Raw genomic sequence first — 16,452 nt, 5'->3', positions numbered from 1 at the left:
TATATCACCATTTATTCTACTAAGGAATGTATATACTAGAAGACTTTGATTGATACATATTTTTGTACAAACCTACTTCGACTTAAAATCTATCCATGGTCAAATCAAAACTCCTAGAACACTCTAGATTATAAGTCGCAATCTCACAATCCATATAATGTTTGATGTATCTTATACCAAGACTACAAACATAATATTTAACATCTTTATGTAAAGACTATCACTAATCTATTCTTTGAAACACATCATTCTTTTGTGTGAGTGAGCTCTTCTCTAATGATCTATTCTTCAATACTTGAACATGGAAGAATGTTCTGCAAATTTGATTTGATGTAGATGATTTATCTTTTAAAACTTATCTCTCTTTTTGTTCCTCATATCTCACTTTTTTGGGCTTGCTATCATTCTAGTTTTTTTTGTATAATCTGCCCATGCTTTTAATACCCATCAAAAGCTCTTGTTTGTTCTTCTAAAATGTTGCATTTATGGCATCCGATAATGATATAAACGTTAAAAACAATAATATGACCGTTTTGAAATTTTCTGTACGATTTCTGAAATTTTAATGGCCATACTCAAGTTGTTAGCCACTTTTTGATATCAAGCTAGATTTATGCTAGATGCGGCTGGAGATGTCTAGCTGGACCAAGTCGAGTTGGTTTATTTATATGATTATAATTTTTGATTCGTCAATTTCTAAACAAAGTGATGAACATAAAAGTTGTAGTCATTTCTCTTAACTTTTCATAGATCAAGAATAACTCAATTTCGAGCTTGTGTGAGAAAGATATGCTTTGAAATACTATATATGCATGCAAACTAGAACTTATTCTTCATTCAATGCAAAATCAACAATTTTATCGCGGTTTTTCACCTGATATCATATATAGGCGTCGACTTTGGAAAATAATTTGTAGATCATATTACCTTCGTAATCATAATGAAAAATTCAATTTCGATACTATAGCTTAGATATATGGCCAAAATACCAGAACTGTTCATGTAAAGTCGGATGTTGTATTCGTGTCATCTAGCTGGACATTACGAGATCCGGTTAGCATAGATAACATCTGAACTCGTCGAGTCATATTGATATATGACTCGTAGAAAATTAAGTTTGTTTTCCAACTATTTTGACTACTTGTCATTTGGATAACTGGGTTGTAAGATATGCACAAAAAATTAGCTACACATTATTTCCAGCTTGATAATTTAAGTTCCTGCTTCTCGAAACTTCTAATTTGACATATATCTATACATTTGAGTAAATATGTTAAAAAAACAATAACAAATTTTGTTATCATCAAAATCAAGATTACGAGCGATTTTCAATCCAACATTAATTATCCATATATGTGAATTTATAATGAAGTATTATACATCATTCAAATCAAACAGTGTCAATCCCGCAATGTGAAAGAATACTTTGTTATTACAAAATATATGATAATTTTATTTTACTGGTTTTTTCTAAATCAAATCAACTCATTATCCATTATTACACTTACATAAAGTTTAAAGAGTATGTCTCTTGTGAGATGGTCTCACGGATCTTTATCTGTGAGACGGGTTAATCCTACCGATATTCACAAAAAAAAGTAATACTCTTAGTATAAAAAAGTAATATCTTTTCATGGATGATCCAAATAAGATATCCGTCTCACAAATACAACTCGTGATACCGTCTCACATAAGTTTTTGTCAAGTTTAAAACTTAATGTTGGAATGTAAAGTGTTTCGTTAAAAAATAGAGGAAATTACAAACTGATGTTTCCTTTGGAAGGATCGAAACCCAAAGAAATAAGAAACATATTCAAATAATACTTGGAATTAGAAGCCCATCTATTAGCTGGGCCTAAGTTCCTTGTCGGGCCTGTCAAATGGCCCATTCAAATGGCACTTCTACTTCACACAGATATGGGTAGCGGTTAAAGCTGAGTCGTCCTTGCTATAGAAATTTCACCGTAAAACGCTCTAAACCTCGGACCCCGCCGCAGCATAATCTTGGAAACTATGCTCTCGCGACGGGCCTTGACACTGTCACATTCTGAAGCGATCAAGAACCCCCCCACCTTCTTGATTTTTCATCCCCAGTTTTCTTGAAATTGATCTCTCCGAAGATATATAGAAGAAATCAGTCGATATCATTGATTTGAGGTTGTTCAAAGATGAGGGCTAAACTTGTGGTGTTTCCGATCAGAGGAAGAAGCTGGTGCTTCAGCCGAATGATTGACCCTTCAGCGCCCGGCGCTCAGTCTCCCAACACTCCTTCCACGTTCAGAGAACTCTACAGCATGCTTTTTTCCTCGAAACCATCTCCTGTAAACGGCTTTCATGCCTCCGAGGCGTCGTCTAAAGTTGAACTTGTGGTTGATTTTGTCGCGAACAAGGTGACGACTTTTTCATCAATGTATGCATTTTCTCTTGCTTATTGCTGTTAAATCTGGGTCAGGCCCTCGTTAAGTTTTTGTAGTATTTATTTTCAATGGCGTTGATCAGCAGGGCAGTCACCCCGCCCATGAATCGACAACATTTTTTTCTGCTCTCAAATGAAAATGTCTTTTCCTATTTATTCCTGAGTAGTGCCTGAAGGTTGGTGCTGATTATGGAGTCTGAACGAGTATTCAAAAATATTTTTGTTTAGATTTGTGTAGGAGTTTGTGTGTGTGTGTGTACATATATATGATGTTGCTGCTATGGGATCGATGTGTATCTATGTTGTGTATGTATTTAAGTAATTTTATGTTTTTTCTTTAGATGAATGTTGCTTGGATTAATCTGGAGAAGGCACCTCAAGGGACTATAAAGAACAAGATTCATGGGTATTTACATATTCCTCATGTTTATGACATTTTTATTAGATATTTAACTGTTTGCGTGAAGATTGTCAACATCTTCTTTTGAGATAATTATAAAATAATAGTGAAGAAAACAAATGTGCTGGACTTGTATTGTTTCCACGTGTTGATTGATGGTGCTTATGCCTAGATTTGGATTAATGCTGCTGTCACGTGTGAAGCCATCAGAAATCTTCTTCAAATCTATTCCAAAGGAGATTGACAGTGTGGAAATCACATACCCATCAAGGTGCTGTTATCTCTTCTATTATACTATATTAATACTAAATGAACCAATATATATTGCAAATCAAGTAAGAACGAAAATTTGAATAATACCCATCCATAAATGAAGTTATTGTTAGATTGTGTTGGCTTGATGGATTATAAGTTGTTAGTATGACTAGATTTTCTTGTTTTTTTTGAAATACTTATTTATAAGATTTGGCCATATGTGAAACACTAAATAGTAAAATATAAAAGAGGTTTAACTTGGCTCATTTTTGAAACTAGCGAGCTGTTAATCTTAGTGAATTATTGAATGCCTGATGTTAAAGGGAATTATGGAAGTTCTGAAACTTTAGGGATGTAAATTGATGAAAAAAATTCTTGAATTGAAATAAACGAAAAAGTCTTGGCTTGGAATAAATGATTCCAAATAACAATATGGGCAGGATGGATGTTTGTTTTTTTCCTCAAGGCAGGTCTTTAAATCATTTTTCTCTCTTTGAAATATCACAGTTTGAATTCGCGACTTGTCCGCCGAAGATTACGGCACATAGCCTTCAGGTGATATTTTATTACTTCATTTCATTGATATTCCTTGTATCATCTGTGTAATATCTACTATTTGTTACTGAGTCTGAACTTCATGGTCTATCTCTGCTTGCATCAACTACTTTGATCACATTTATTGGGATGAAGTGGCCACGTAGGGAGGTTAGTTTAACAAGGGCGGTCCACGCTTTTAATTTCCATCACCTCACTGTGACAGCTCGACAAATTTCAATTTCGGCTAGGTAATATTGTCTCACTCATAGCTCGGGAAAAGGTGCAAGAGAGCTCATTTTGCTATAGCATGCCTAGGTCAGTGGCGTACGGTTTTATGATAATAAATTTGGACCTAAATGAAATTTATGATCAAATTCTTCTACGACTGGATCGGGTCATATCATGGTTTAAGACAAGCTTTACAGCATCTCAAAGGATCGAGTATTATTTTTTGATACCTTTTTAGATTACATTATATTTTATTTTTATGCATCAATCCCTCTTTAATGTAAGCTTGTAATGGTATTCCACGCTTTGTTTAATATTAAATAATATTTGTTTATTTATGGACCAATCCTTATATAATGTAACGTGAACATTCCCAGGGGATCAGTTATTCATAAGCAGTACTTTTACAAATCGGCCATCTTGCTGCCTTTGACATCAGTTTTCATGGTATGCACATAATTTTTTCGTCAAAGGATTCCGAATCTTCATATTCTCACATATGCATTCTTTAAGTTTGGATTACTCCGTTTTATTTTATCTGATACTTGAACTCACTGAAATATTATGCAGGTTCTTCCTTTGCCAAACGTCCCATTCTTTTGGATCTTGTTCCGGACTTACTCCCATTGGAGAGCTTCACAGGTTAAAAACAAACTTCTAAAAATCAATAGGTTGTTTGAGTTTGATGAAGTATTTTAGAGGAAGATTTGAAATGACTCCGGGATGGATTTGAAATCAGTCGTTATGATTCAAAAAATAATTATTTGAGATTTGAAACCAATGAATTTGTTATTATGCATTTGAGATATCTGCCTTCAAATCTATCAATCAAAATGCAACATTAACCTGGAATTTGAATATAAATTAACAAATGGAAAAGAACCGACCTGGAATGTATTTCATTTTTACTGGCATGAATTCAGGGAAGTGAGAAGCTTCTGCACTTGGTCACCGATTCCGTTGAGAAGGTGAAAGTGAGGGAGAGTTCAACACCAATTTCCGTCAAAGAAAGCAAAGATTCAATTGTTTCTTCATGGGTAATTAAGATTCCCAACTCATTATTGTTAACTTTATTTGTTTTACGTATTTTCGTCGGCACTAGTTACGTTAGTTAAATAGGGTTGTCTGCTAGAGCTCACTGAGCTATTCTAATCCTGAACTTCATGATCTATCATGTATACTTTTACATATTTTCCCAGTTATTTTTTTCATCATATTTGATACTTTTGCCTGAAGCACCTATTGTATTGTGTGATCAGGTTTTTCAACCATCGGCGGAACTTGAAAAGCTTCTTGATCATAAAGATGGCGCCGATGAAGGTCTGGATGACAGCACCATATCAAAAATTTGCCAGAAATTTTATTTGAACAATGCAGATGTTGTCAAATATCGAAATTTGATGTAGCTTCTTTAGAATGAACCCACTTTCTGATTGATATACATTTTTGACAATTTGGTGGTGAGGAATTGCCCATTGAATAAGTAACTTTGCATATTTGATTTCTTTTGTTAAAACTCAAATCTTGTGGGATTGGGAGTCTTTTCTTTTTATTTATTCATGTCTCTATTCCAGCTGGACCAATGAAAAAGATTAAGGTTTATAAATTTAATAGCGATGTTGACAAATGTACTAAATTAATCAACTAAGTTATTATGTACTTAATAAGTAAATAGGTATCCAGTAAGCTATTGCCATTTTTTTTGTTTTTTAGGGAGGATCGAACTCGTGAAACCGGCTAATCTTGCATGAGATGAAACCATTGGTCTACAAGCCCGGTTTTGCTGTTGCCATTGACTATTAAGGTTCAAGTCATAAAAGTTACGTGTCCCTATCAATATTTTTTATCCTGGGCCTGGGCCTGGGCCTGAAAAATGATTCAACTACTGGGCCCATTTGTGGATATTGGGCTGGCACGTATGACCTAGCACCAATAACTAATAAGCAGATGCAGAGCGCGTCCGACCGCATTTTCGTATATATCTAACCTCTTCTTCAAGAAAGGTTAGTTTTCCTCAAGAAAGGGAAAAGAATCATTGGCGATGGCACCGGAGCCTGAAGATGAGATCAAGGACGAGAAGAACCCCAGGCCACTCGATGAAGATGATATTGCCCTCCTCAAAACATATGTATTTTTTATCTCTCTATTTTTTTTTTTGTTTGACCCTTAATTTGAGCTGTTTTCCCCCTTTTTTGGAACTTGTTACATGGGAATTGGGCGGATTAAGAGTTCTAATCTGTGGGGGTGATGGATTTAGTAGCCGGGTCGGGTTTTTATTTTGCCCAAGGGATGAAAATTAGATCTTGGATTTTAATGATGTGTGGAATTTAGTCGTCCTAATTTTTGAACAAGGATACACTGAATTGTGGATTCGAAAATCTGTAGTTCGGTTGCGAATGCCATATTGTTGTGTAGCATAAAGTTTCCGTAGTTCATTTACTGTGGATTTGAGCCAAGAAAAATTAGGTCCGTAGTGGAACTACGATTTGAACGGGGATCAGGTGCTTGGCGAGTACATGTGGGAGGAAGGCGGTCGGGCACCCTACTGGTTCTCCTCCCTCTCGCTGCCATTTGTTGTCTCTAATTAGTCTTTATTGCCTGCTGAATTTTACATGCTCCCTATTAGGACCTAGGATGCTCAGCGAGATCCAAAAATGTAAAAAGCCAAAGCATTACTTCTTTGGAAACGAAGGGAGCATGTAGGGTCTGAGAAACTGCCAGTCTTTGGCATAAAAGTTTCTTTATATTTGGTTTCTGGCTCTGATTGTTTGAATTTGTATTCGCGGGTTCTTCTTGTGAAAATATTAGGCGTTCCCTGTTTAGCCAAACGCCAAGTTTGGTTTAAATGGCCACTTAATTGAACAACTATTCTAATATCATAATATTAGATGGAAATTCAAGGTGTTTGAGAGTTGATCTTTAGGGTTTGTGAAATATGCTTCAATTGTAATAATCAGCTGATGGATGCAGGGCTTGGGACCTTATTCTACAAGCATAAAGAAAGCTGAAAAGGAAATCAAGGACATGGCAAAGAAGATTAATGATTTATGCGGTATGTTAAGTGTACTGCGTAAATTTCTCTTCAACAAAGAAAAACACTTATTTTATTAGTTCAGCAATAATTAGCCTGGATTCCGAGAAAATACTGTAGAAACATACTGCTAATTTAATTTTATGGATTGACAAATGATATCATTATTTTATCTAACATGGTAGGTGTGCTCCATTCATGTTCCTTCATGTCTTTCTACGTTAAAATTTTAAATATTGACTATTTTAGGTATCAAGGAATCTGACACTGGTTTAGCTGCTCCCAGCCAATGGGATCTTGTGTCTGATAAGCAAATGATGCAAGAGGAACAACCGCTTCAGGTGTTTTTTACAATACTCTCTAAATTTATTTTCTCTCCATCTTATTCTTATCACACAAATATATCAATGGTTTTTTCGACTAGGTTGCAAGATGCACAAAGATAATCAGTCCAAATACTGATGATGCAAAGTATGTTATAAATGTCAAGCAAATTGCAAAAGTAAGTTGGTTTCTCTTTCTTCTTGACAGCTTTATAAGAACATGTGAACATGGTTACTCCACATCATTAAACTTTCGGACACGAAAAAAGCAAGTAGTGATATTCAGGGATACATGCACATGTACACACGCATATGACATGACTGTCAGTAGATTCATACAATTTGGATATCTTGGATTTGGCAGTATATTATTTTAAACTCTTGGGCATGTTACACATGGCGCAGTTTGTTGTTGGCTTGGGCGATAAGGTTTCACCTACTGATATTGAAGAAGGGATGCGTGTCGGGTAAGCTTTTTTGTCTTGATTTATCATCGAGCCAGCAAAAAATTCTTGTTTTCCAAATGGTATAGATATGATGATTTAGCTGTAACTGTGCACTTATTTTTTGTCTTATCCTACTAAATGTGTTACTTTTTTATGTTTTAATTAATTGTACTTATCCTAAAGAAATGATTATGTTGAGCAACTTGGAAAATTACTTTTAATTTTTTCTTTATATAATCTATAATGTACAAAAGAGAATCTGTTTGGGTAGCCCCACGCTTCATTTATTTGCCTGATTCAACATGAAGCATTTTATTAACTAACCTGTTTATCTGTTTTCCATTATCAAATAATATCAGATTGCACAAGCTGTGTAAATCATGATATAGGAGGCTTTAGCTTCTTGTTGCAAATATTTATCTGTTCTTATTATGATATGTAGTTTGATATTTTGTTGTTGTTGCAGCGTTGACAGAAATAAATACCAAATTCAGATTCCTTTGCCTCCAAAAATTGACCCAAGTGTTACAATGATGACAGTTGAAGAAAAACCTGATGTTACATATAATGATGTTGGAGGATGTAAAGAGCAGATTGAAAAGATGCGAGAGGTTTATTATATTTGTGTCTTTGCATACTAATGCGCAATTTGTTGCTCTGTGTTTTTCATTCCCCCGGCTCTTTCCAATTTTTTTTAATTTTCCAATATTTTAACTGGAATTTCTACTTATGCATTATGGATCTTGCTAGGTGGTTGAGCTACCCATGCTTCATCCTGAAAAATTTGTTAAGCTGGGGATTGATCCTCCAAAAGGCGTTCTGTGCTATGGTCCTCCTGGTACAGGTAAAACTCTGCTAGCCAGAGCCGTGGCTAACAGAACCGATGCATGTTTTATTCGTGTAATTGGGAGTGAGCTTGTCCAGAAATATGTTGGTGAGGGGGCTCGGATGGTTCGTGAACTCTTTCAGGTTCAATTCTCCTCTGTGTACTAGCTTTCAACTAATCCTGTCGGAATGTGAATCTGCTAAAAATTCACTTTCTTTACACTGGCAGATGGCTCGCTCTAAAAAAGCTTGCATCGTGTTTTTTGATGAAGTGGATGCCATCGGGGGTGCACGGTTCGATGATGGAGTCGGTGGAGATAATGAGGTTCAGCGCACCATGCTTGAAATTGTGAATCAGCTCGATGGATTTGATGCCCGTGGCAATATTAAAGTTCTAATGGCGACCAATAGGTGAGTTTTCCTTTTGTTTTTTGCACCCTTTTTCTGTACAAATGTTTATTGATGATATTTGCTTTAGGCACATAAGATGATTCATCAGGTAGAACAAGTTCTTATTTGGAGGCTCATCTTGCACATGTTATATTTTTATCAGTTAAATGACCTAATTTCTAGGTGGTTACTCACACGTGATGTTTTTTTCCCAGTTGAATGCATGAATCAGTATATCCATGAACAACACATTTTTAGTTTTACCTCGTCAAATTATTTGTTCCATTATATTTCTCTTTTAATTTTGCTACTATATATGTTGGGAGCTGGGACACTACCGGTCCAGTCTATGAATTGATTGCTTACAGACCCCTTGTACGTATTTTCTTTACACTATGTCCATGGTTGACTTGTTTAAGGAGGATTTTTTTGTATGCACTATACCCGGTGTGGGGAGGGTGAGTTTTTTAGTTATCAAACTCAGAATTGTACTTTTCCTCGTTTTTTTGAATTTTTTTAAAATATTTGCTGATAAAACCTTTATTACCAAAGCTTCGTGGTTGCTAACAAAGTTTGTGTGTGATATTAATGGTTCGCTTCTACTGTCTAGACCTGATACACTTGATCCTGCGCTATTACGTCCCGGGCGGCTAGATCGCAAAGTAGAGTTTGGACTGCCTGATCTGGAAAGTAGGACTCAAATATTCAAGATTCATACCCGCACAATGAACTGTGAGAGGGACATTCGGTTTGAACTTCTTGCACGACTTTGCCCAAATTCCACTGGTAATTTACCTGTTTTGCTATGTAATTAGATGTGATGATTATGCATAAAGTTTCGTCTTCACTTGTTCTTTTAATTTCTGTTATCATATACCCTCGGTTAAGCCTGTGGAATACTAGAAAAAAAGAAACTCCATATCTAACTCCATATTTTACCTTGAAAATCTTCCTTATTGTCTATTACTTTAATTATCAGGAGCCGACATTAGAAGTGTGTGCACTGAAGCGGGAATGTATGCTATTAGAGCAAGAAGGAAGACTGTCACAGAAAAAGATTTCTTGGATGCTGTTAACAAAGTCATCAAAGGCTATCAGAAATTTAGTGCCACACCAAAGTACATGGTTTACAATTGAGTGCTTTATCAGCGTCAAATTTTAGGATGGTGTCAAATGCAGCAGCAGGAATTGGGACTTTATCTTCTCTTTCGTTCTTGTTTCATACGCTGGAACTTTTTGCACTGCAGACCAATTGTATCCATGGCTGTGGTTACATCTATTTTACTTAAACATTCTGACAAACATTGAGTGTTTTGCTATTCTGTAATGAATATCTTTACTTTGATGATAAGTTTGGCATCACATTTTATAATTTATTTTCCACTTGATTGAATCTATAGCATGGAGCTGTTAAAATCAGATTCAATGCTATTATTATCAATTATTATTTTGACCTAAGGTTCATGCTATTTTGAGAAAGAATGGCAGTTAAGCTGGTCTATTCTCACAAGTTAGATATCTGGTTAACAGATCTAAATTGGCCACTAACTTCAAAATTTGGCAGTTTTTGTAGACAAGACACGATCATTGCAGGGAAACTCTTGTTTGCACGGCAGGAGTTTTGAGAAATTATTGTCTGAAACGTTACAACAAGGCTCGAATACGAATTAACACAGATCCAAGGAAAATCTGTCAAATCACTCTCGACTACGATGCAAGGAGGATGTGACCAAAAAAAGAAAAAAAAATGGTAGCCGAAGAATGGGTTGATTTGATAAAGCCGAACAATCTTCAATTTCAAGCTCAGCGTGTAGATGCCGGATATTGAACTGGAACTTAAATATTCGCAGAAGCTAAGAATTATTGTCATCGCTATCTTCACCTCTTTCATCCCGAACTGCATCTTCTTTTCCTGTAGTCCTTCTACTCATGTTTGCTCGTTGTACTAAACGTACCAATGCCTGAACAACTTCTGACATTGGTGGTCTGAACTCTGGTTCCGGCTGGACAAAGGTAAATGAACACAGTTAGGTGATAATCAAGCTCAAGGTAATTGATCTCTTTTTACACGTGACAAATACCTGAACACAAAGGGCAATTACATCCGCAAAACGTGAGAGAGATTTGACAGGATAAAGCCCTCTTAGAAGGGGATCAACCATCTTGGACAGGGCGTCAATATCATGAAGCTGAGGTGTTGCCCATCGAACTAAAGATTGCTCTGATCTTGCCCTTGAGCTATGCACAAACAAAAAGGGCATTAGTTCCTATTACATAGTATCATGCAGAGATGAAACATATACCTGTCAAAAGGTTTACGACCACTGAGAAGTTCCAACATCACAACCCCAAAACTGTGTATGTCACTCTTTAAGGTATATTTGCCACACAAGGCAACCTCTGGTGCACTGTAGCCAGATGCCTGCAAATGGTAAGTATTGAATATGGTGGTCATGATGAAACATTTTCTTCAATCACTATTTATGTCAGGTAAATAATAAGATGAAAAAAGGCCGTAACAAGACGTTCAAAGAGATACCTGATCTGGTTCTCGGACAAGGCTAGCTAAACCACAATCAGAAAGGTGAGGATTGAACTCCAAGTCGAGTATGATGTTTGCCGATTTAAAATTTTTATGGATAACTGAAGGTGAGCAAACTTCGTGTAGGTACCTACAGATGACAGCAAGGTGAACCCGTATGCAAAATCATGCTAAACTTTATGGGAAAAAAGAAAAACTGAATTGATTTCTGTTTAACTAGTGGAAATCGATATGTTGTTTTCCTGAACTACTTATAAAACTTACTCCAATGCTCGCGCAGTCCCTAACGCAATCTTGACTCGAGTGTTCCATGTTAATGGCTTGCTATATTCATCAGAGAGGTGCAGAAATTCATATAGGGATCCATTTTTATGGAACTCGTAAACTAGCAGGTGCTGTCCGTGCTCTGAGCAATACCCTACCAACTCGGTTATATTTGGATGATGCAAATGTGAGATATCTGATACGATGCTCAGAAATTCTTCAGAATTGGACAAAGCAGATGAATTTATTTTCTTCACAGCAAGAGCCTATATGTTACCAAACACCATGCATAGCAGATTATTAGACAGCGAAAATCACTTGAATAGGGAAACAACAAATGCTCCAAGTATCCAATTTGTATGTGATTTATGTCAGCTCTAATAAACCAAAATGTAAGTAGTTCCAGATAAACAAAAAAGAAAAACAAAACAAAAAACAAATGGACAATCAGAAACTCCACAGTTATTAAATTCAGAAGTAGATTTAGCCACAACACAGTTACGAAAGACACGTAGTACCTTTCCATCATTAGATTGAGCTCGATAAACACGCCCAACGGTTCCCTCGCCAAGAAGGTTTTCCACACTGAAACTATTTGTAACTACCTGTAAGTCCGCTATTGAATACGGTTTAGCATTTAATGGAACAGTAGGAACTTTCTTTGGCGGACTAATAGGCTTCAATGAGACAATATCTTCCTCAGTCTTGTGAAGATCAACAGGAGGAGGTTTGAGATTTATCATGGGAAGAGTTTCAAAATATTTTGTGTTGGCTTTTGCTGAATTTTCAACATACTTCTCATCTGCAGTAAAAAAAAAGAAGTAAAACACACAAAATTAATAGGGTTGCATGACAGCATAAATATTTCATAATACATATGAAAATAAGACTTATAACTACCTCGCACTTCTTGTGAAGTAAGAGGAGCGAACGGTTGATTGTTGAGCTTTTCAATGTCGGTAATTGACTTTCTGGATAGTCTTTTCATAATAACAAATATTACTATTGCTGCTACAACAAAAATGGATATTATAATTCCAGCCACAGCTCCAGCTCCTACACCAGATTTATGTCCGCCAGTTCCACTACCACCCCCATTAGATGAGTCACTATTCCCTCCAGATTTGTGATTTGGGTTGAGCGTGCTGGCAGGAGGAGTGCTTGGTGGAGGTGGAGGCGCAGGTCCAGAGTCAAATGAGTTGCCATTTGATCTGTTAATTGCATCACGTCAAAATGGCAAAAGCCTTTCAAGATCACTATACGGTAAAACATAATGCTTGTTAATGTATATATATCATGAGATGCTTACTGCAGATTTATGCTTTTCAATTGTTGTGGGATCCATCCACTAAAATGGTTGTTTTCTATATTTCTAGCAAAGAGAAGTATAGATCAATATAAACTGAATAGCAGCCCATAAATAGTGTATATGTCGAGTGAGCAAGTGCGTGAGTGGGGAAGCAAATTTGAAATAGCACTCACAGATTCGTAAGTGGAAGATTAGCAAGCACATCGATGGTTCCCGTAAACTGATTATTCTGCAAATACCTGATTGCTTAAACTGGTCATTAAGAATTCATTTGAGAGAATCAAATAAATAAATTTAGTTTATTCCCTCACATATTAGATATACTCGTCAGCGACTGCATACTTTGAGGAAGATTGCCAGTCAGGGCATTAAAAGATAAGTCCCTGAAGCATGAGTGTCAATTAAATAGGTGGCACTTCAACCAAAATAAGAACCCAAAAAAAAAAAAAAAACAGAAAGATTGTAGCCTAAGTCAAGGAGAAAGCAGAAGCATGGAAATTTAGCTTATTGAACTAGGTACGGGTTGTATGATGAGATGAGTCTTACAATGTTGACAGATTGGTAAGTGAGCTGAACATGAGATTCACTTCGCCCTGAATGTGATTGTGACTCACGTCACTGAAGTTACAAAGACACGTCAAATATTTGCAAGTATGAAGAACATTAAAAAATTATCGAGGTTTATGGGAGGTTTTCAGTTCGAGGGATGACTAACAGGTATTTTAGATAAGTCATCAGTGACATGGAATAGGGAAGGCCATCAGTGAAGCCATTACCAGCAAGGTTTCTGCAACATAAGGGAACAGTGAGAGATGAGATAAAATCAAGAAAATTTGGAATGTCATCTCCTATTTAATGCTAAATGAAGCATACAGGCTTTCCATGTTCGGAGGAAGTTGATAAGGAATCTGGTTTCCAAGATTATTGTTACTTATATCACTGCAAAATGCACAGGTCATATCATGAAAAAATACTCGACACAAGAAATAGACCAAACAAACTCGGAAGCTATTAACTTACAAATCAGTAACAGAGGTCAATTTATCTAGCTGGTATCCCATATTTCCAGAGAGCCCTAACCCGGATATCTTTCTGACAAATACATGCCAGAGTCTGGTCAGCATTTAAGGTAATGAGCAAACATGATAAAGAATTTTCAAGTGTTTGTATGAAATCACATTTTAGTCACTCTTGAGCCTGCACAGGTAATACCCATCCAGGAATCTCCGCAAGGATCCCCAGCATTCGAGCTCCATTTGGTAAGTTGTGGTGGTGAATTCAAACTGATGTATAACGCATTGAGAATAGAAGCTGTCTCCAAATGATGATAAGTCAATATCACAAATGCAATAACAAGATAATAACTTGTTTATATGCCCGAGTAGCAACTAGCATGCTGCATGCAACACATGATTAAAAAGTAAGCAGAAAAATCGTAAGAACGAAAATTCTCACACAAGTTGAATTTAGGTAGTTCCCAATCGTTTGATCATTCATAAAAAAATGTTTTGCCATATTCCCCTCACTACTGTGCAAACAAAACTATGACAGAAGCATTAATCAAGACATCATATTGCAAAATGACTAAATCAAATCTGTAAAACTTTACCTAATCAAACTCAACCTAGCTAAAAAGAAGTATAAATATAATCTATTCTTGAAATAAATCGACCAAAAAGATTTAATTTGCACCTAGCTAGTTTAAACGACTGACAACACAGAAGCAGAAGATGCCCAAATGCAAATAGACAATTTGGCGGTTGTAGATTCACCTAAACGGAATAAAGATTTCTTCTTTTACACCACAAGAGCTAAAATTTGAAGCCCTACCCCACCAAATTATATCCAACACATCTAAATATATTAGATAACTTTGTTAATCCAAATCTAATACAAGCAAGGTGCCATTCAAATAAGTCAAGAGCCCACAACATGCACAAAGTTATATTCTAAAAGAAACGCTGACCATCAGATGGATCTGTTTCTGCATCTGCACAACTCAGAATGCTAACAAGCAACACCACCGCTGTCAACGTTTTCATCCCTTTCTTGCTTCTATATCAACCCCAACTCTTTTAAAAGGAAAAATAAAAGCCAAAAGCCCGGATCAAAAAGGCTTTGTCTTTATCAATATGAAGACAAACGACCCTTTCCTTCACCTCTCATTTAAGGTTTTCTTAAAACATTTTCTCTGTCAATCTCATCGGCAATAATAATATTAAGGAGAAGAAGAATTCTTTAAGAATCTTGTGCCCATTTCTGAATATTTATTGTGTACCCGTTCTCACAAAAAGTTGGCAGCACGATCTACAAGAATAATAATACAAAAGCCACCGAATTCTTGTTTCTTCTTCTTCTCTCTCTCTTTCCTACACGTCTTGAAATAATATTTACACACAGATGTCTCGCAAGGTGCTGCTTTCCCATTGATTGATTATTTTATATAGTGCTATTTATAGCTTATAACATTGAGTTTCTTATGAAACAAAATATTTAAAAACAAACTTTAATCCTAATAAAAATACACTTCCATATGAAATCTTGACCAAAATAAAATAAATTTGATGGGCATTTAAATTTCCTTCCTTTTTTCACAATACACCAGATTTTGTTTGTTGTTCTTCGAGCCGTTGTGGAAGACACTCACGGGCTCACATTGGAAAAGTTATGCTCTTGTACCTCCTATGTAAATTTTGGTAGTCACGTGAAGTTTTACACGCTATTTTACATTTTTTTCCCTGAAAATTTTATCTTATAGAATTCATCGATTACAAGAAAAGAGAGTATGTTATCTCATATATTTTAATCAAATTTAAACTAAATATAGAAGATACAAGCAATATATTTTTTGAGTAGGCCTCTTGTGAGACGATCTCACGAATCTTTATCTGTGAGACGGGTGATATTCACAATAAAAAGTAGTACTCTTGGCATAAAAAGTAATATTTTTTCATGGATGACCCAAATAAGAGATCTGTCTCACAAAATACGACCGGTGACACCGTCTCACACAAATTTTTGTCATATTCTTAATGGTGCAATTAAATGCCAAATTTTGAGAAGATTAAATTGAGATGCTTTTCTTTTCTTTTGTTTTTAATTAATTTCAGTTGAGTTGAGTACATCAAGCCAGCTGCATTGTATATTTTGCCGTTGCTTATACTGCACTATTTTTGACCATTTCATTATAATTATCTTCCTTGAAAGATATCAAAAACAAATATTTGAAGCGAAATAATGGAGATGAGTTTTTTCATCCTGTTAGGACGCTAAATGGGTCGGATTGACTCGTACTTGGGGTTGTCCGATTCGACAAAAATTAAGTTGAGTCTAACTGGTTTTAAATATTTGTCTTGATTAAAATCTATCCATTGTTAGAAAATTGATATTTTTTGGAAAACTATTTTTTTCATTTTAGAAAATTGATATTTTTTGGAAATTTTTTTTTATTATTATAGAAAATTGTTAATATTTAATGGGTGGAGG

The 16,452-nt window shown here is 35.6% G+C and overlaps 3 protein-coding genes across 3 annotated transcripts; 2 read left to right on the top strand and 1 right to left on the bottom strand.

The window, feature by feature from the left end:
• The first annotated feature begins 1,932 nt into the window (after nt 1-1,932).
• Nucleotides 1,933-5,332, top strand: LOC142531891 (uncharacterized protein C23H3.12c). The gene is made up of 8 exons (XM_075638162.1): nt 1,933-2,390; nt 2,758-2,822; nt 2,989-3,087; nt 3,579-3,626; nt 4,214-4,283; nt 4,407-4,478; nt 4,760-4,873; nt 5,096-5,332. The coding sequence occupies exons 1-8, from the start codon at nt 2,169-2,171 to the stop codon at nt 5,240-5,242; spliced, it is 837 nt and encodes a 278-aa protein (XP_075494277.1). The 5' UTR covers nt 1,933-2,168; the 3' UTR covers nt 5,243-5,332.
• A 441-nt stretch (nt 5,333-5,773) lies between these two features.
• On the top strand, nt 5,774-10,227 carry LOC142530914 (26S proteasome regulatory subunit 7A). The gene is made up of 10 exons (XM_075636835.1): nt 5,774-5,964; nt 6,807-6,888; nt 7,117-7,208; nt 7,292-7,369; nt 7,596-7,657; nt 8,103-8,247; nt 8,387-8,605; nt 8,691-8,872; nt 9,462-9,637; nt 9,831-10,227. The coding sequence occupies exons 1-10, from the start codon at nt 5,878-5,880 to the stop codon at nt 9,986-9,988; spliced, it is 1,281 nt and encodes a 426-aa protein (XP_075492950.1). The 5' UTR covers nt 5,774-5,877; the 3' UTR covers nt 9,989-10,227.
• A 211-nt stretch (nt 10,228-10,438) lies between these two features.
• LOC142531171 (protein STRUBBELIG-RECEPTOR FAMILY 6-like) lies at nt 10,439-15,387 on the bottom strand. The gene is made up of 16 exons (XM_075637236.1): nt 14,933-15,387; nt 14,145-14,277; nt 13,987-14,058; nt 13,840-13,905; nt 13,682-13,753; nt 13,513-13,584; nt 13,278-13,349; nt 13,140-13,205; nt 12,967-13,029; nt 12,558-12,868; nt 12,176-12,459; nt 11,658-11,923; nt 11,391-11,523; nt 11,155-11,273; nt 10,933-11,089; nt 10,439-10,854 (listed from the first exon to the last, which is right to left on the bottom strand). The coding sequence occupies exons 1-16, from the start codon at nt 15,006-15,008 to the stop codon at nt 10,705-10,707; spliced, it is 2,112 nt and encodes a 703-aa protein (XP_075493351.1). The 5' UTR covers nt 15,009-15,387; the 3' UTR covers nt 10,439-10,704.
• Nucleotides 15,388-16,452: the final 1,065 nt, after the last annotated feature.

This window comes from Primulina tabacum, chromosome 17, assembly GCF_025594145.1.
Source record: "Primulina tabacum isolate GXHZ01 chromosome 17, ASM2559414v2, whole genome shotgun sequence".
Taxonomy (NCBI): Eukaryota; Viridiplantae; Streptophyta; class Magnoliopsida; order Lamiales; family Gesneriaceae; genus Primulina; species Primulina tabacum.
The sequence above is the reverse complement of the archived record's forward strand: the minus strand, read 5'-3'. Positions and strand labels throughout refer to the sequence as shown.

Excerpts from the sequence above, each read along its gene's own strand:
- LOC142531891 (XM_075638162.1), top strand. The coding sequence starts at position 2,169 with ATGAGGGCTAAACTTGTGGTGTTTCCGATCAGAGGAAGAAGCTGGTGC. Across the intron at positions 3,088-3,578 it reads GAAATCACATACCCATCAAG|TTTGAATTCGCGACTTGTCC; the intron begins GTGCTGTTATCT and ends GAAATATCACAG. Across the intron at positions 4,874-5,095 it reads ATTCAATTGTTTCTTCATGG|GTTTTTCAACCATCGGCGGA; the intron begins GTAATTAAGATT and ends TTGTGTGATCAG.
- LOC142530914 (XM_075636835.1), top strand. The coding sequence starts at position 5,878 with ATGGCACCGGAGCCTGAAGATGAGATCAAGGACGAGAAGAACCCCAGG. Across the intron at positions 8,248-8,386 it reads AGATTGAAAAGATGCGAGAG|GTGGTTGAGCTACCCATGCT; the intron begins GTTTATTATATT and ends GGATCTTGCTAG. Across the intron at positions 9,638-9,830 it reads ACTTTGCCCAAATTCCACTG|GAGCCGACATTAGAAGTGTG; the intron begins GTAATTTACCTG and ends TTTAATTATCAG.
- LOC142531171 (XM_075637236.1), bottom strand. The coding sequence starts at position 15,008 with ATGAAAACGTTGACAGCGGTGGTGTTGCTTGTTAGCATTCTGAGTTGT. Across the intron at positions 14,278-14,932 it reads AGAAACAGATCCATCTGATG|CTTCTATTCTCAATGCGTTA; the intron begins GTCAGCGTTTCT and ends ATTTGGAGACAG. Across the intron at positions 13,585-13,681 it reads ATGACTTATCTAAAATACCT|TGACGTGAGTCACAATCACA; the intron begins GTTAGTCATCCC and ends TTGTAACTTCAG.